The 2,016-nt window shown below is 58.4% G+C and overlaps 1 protein-coding gene across 2 annotated transcripts in view; it reads left to right on the top strand.

Moving 5' to 3' along the window:
* The window catches only part of LOC102376848 (sodium/nucleoside cotransporter), a 10,900-nt gene that overhangs the window by 5,631 nt on the left and 3,253 nt on the right, over nt 1-2,016 (top strand). Inside the window, exons 2-3 of one of the 2 annotated variants that reach the window (XM_025195248.1) lie at nt 1,633-1,704; nt 1,943-2,015. The exons of the other annotated variant lie outside the window; for it this stretch is intronic. Coding sequence (XP_025051033.1) covers nt 1,633-1,704; nt 1,943-2,015 — 145 coding nt within the window. The remainder of the gene's footprint in view (nt 1-1,632; nt 1,705-1,942; nt 2,016) is intronic. 2 annotated transcript variants of the gene reach the window in all.

Raw genomic sequence — 2,016 nt, 5'->3', positions numbered from 1 at the left:
CCCCACCAACCACCCCTCCAACCTCAAACCAACAGAACCCCAACAAATGCCCCTACACGGTCCTCAGCTCTCTCTCCACCCCTACCTCAACCAACAACCCAACCCCACCCCACCTCTATCCCAACCAAGACCCCAACCCCTGCCCCTGCCCCGAGGAAGGGGTAGGGGAGATGAGAGGTCTGTCGATATAGCCATCTATTTCCCCACACCACCTTTACCTATGCACCGTCCTATCCATCTCCACAGGCCCCCTCTTTTCCATCCATCTATCCCTCAGGCCTCACACATGACTTCCATTCCCATCCATACGTCCGTCCAACCATCCATTTTTCAGCCCTACTCCACCCCATCTGCCCCCTGCCCTCCCCCCCTCCACCCACCCCCAGAAATCAGGGCTTCCCAACCCGATCCTAGAGAGTTCCTTTCTCTCCCACCCTAAATCCCAGGATGCTCAGACCCAGCACCCTGCCTCCCCCCCTCAGCCTCTGGCACTGTTGATGAACCTAGAACCCATGTAAGTAGTGCCCTTGATACACCTAGAACCCAGGTTGATGTCATTAACGCAGCCTCTAGGGTCATAAATGATGTCACCAGTATCCCTCAGGCTACATCCGCAGTGGCCTTGATGGACCTAGAACTCATGGGAGTAGTGCCCTTGATACACCTAAAACCCAGGTCGATGATGTCACTAACATAACCTCCAGGGACATAAATGATGTAACCAATGTGCCCAGGACCATATCCATGGTGGTGTTGATGGATCTTGAAGCCACCTCAATGGTGGCCTTGATGTACCTAGACCTCAGTGTCCCCATCCTTGTCCCCACATTCTGCCCCCTTCTGCCCCACCCCACTTCTCGTGATTCTTGTCCCTCCCTCCTCTTTGATCATGGGTCCAGTCAGGGCAGGGGCTTAATCATTACCCAGAAGGCCACAGTCCAACAGGGCTTGTAATTGGTGTGTAAGACACAGCTCATTAAGGCCTCGGTCACAGGGAGTTAAAATGCGAGGGAGGCAGATACTGGGAACCCAGGTGTCTGGGCTCCCAGCACCGCACCCGCTCCCACCCCCTTCACAGAGAACCCAGGAGTCCTGGATCCAGATCTAGCCTCCCAGCTTCCCAGTATAATCCAGTCACCCACTATTCTAGCCTCATGTCCTCCCAGTATCACCTAGTCTCTCACTAGTTCCAGCCTCACATCCTCCCAGTATCTGGGACCCAGTGTCTCACCAGTTCAAGCTGCACTTTCTCCTAGCATAGCCCAGTCTCTCCACAATTCCACCCAAAAGTTCTCCCAATATAACCCAGTCTGTCCCCAGTTCCAACCACACATCCACCCAGTATAGCCAAGTCTCACCAGCTCCACTCTCACAACCTCCCAGTATAATCCAGTCTCTCCCCAGTTCCACTCTCATGTCTCCCAGTATATCCCAGCCTCGCCAGTTCCACCCTCACATCCTCCCAGTATAGCCCAGTCCCACCAGTCCCAGCCTTATATCCTCCCAGTATCACCCGCTCACCCACTGGCTCCAAAGCAATCCCATAGTGGTGGGTTGTGGCCCCTGGGCGGGCATGGGGGCAGGTGCTGGGGGTCCTGGGGCTCACAGAGACCGCTCCCACCCCCACCCCAGTCAATGTGCCGCACCAGCCGGGGCAGCGTCGGCGGGTACTTCCTAGCGGGCAGGAACATGTCCTGGGCGCCGGTGAGTGTGGGTGCCGGGGTGCGGGGGGATGGAGGAGGTGGAAGCGGCAGGGGGGTAGGATGGATGGAGGGATGGGTACAGCAGCCATGGGGGGCGGATGGATGGACGCATGCCTGGCCAAGGCCCCGTGGCTGCAGGAGGAGGGTCCAGCCAGGCCTGGGGAGCTGCATCAGGGTGGCGCAGGGCCAGGCTGGGGGGCCACCTCGGTACTCCCCAGTGACCCCCAACCTCCCCGCAGGTGGGCGCGTCACTCTTTGCCAGCAACATCGGCTCCGGGCACTTCGTGGGGCTGGCAGGCACAGCGGCCGCCAA

Source organism: Alligator sinensis, unplaced genomic scaffold, assembly GCF_000455745.1.
Source record: "Alligator sinensis unplaced genomic scaffold, ASM45574v1 scaffold1409_1, whole genome shotgun sequence".
Taxonomy (NCBI): domain Eukaryota; kingdom Metazoa; phylum Chordata; order Crocodylia; family Alligatoridae; genus Alligator; species Alligator sinensis.
This window is presented reverse-complemented; position numbering and strand designations above follow the sequence as displayed.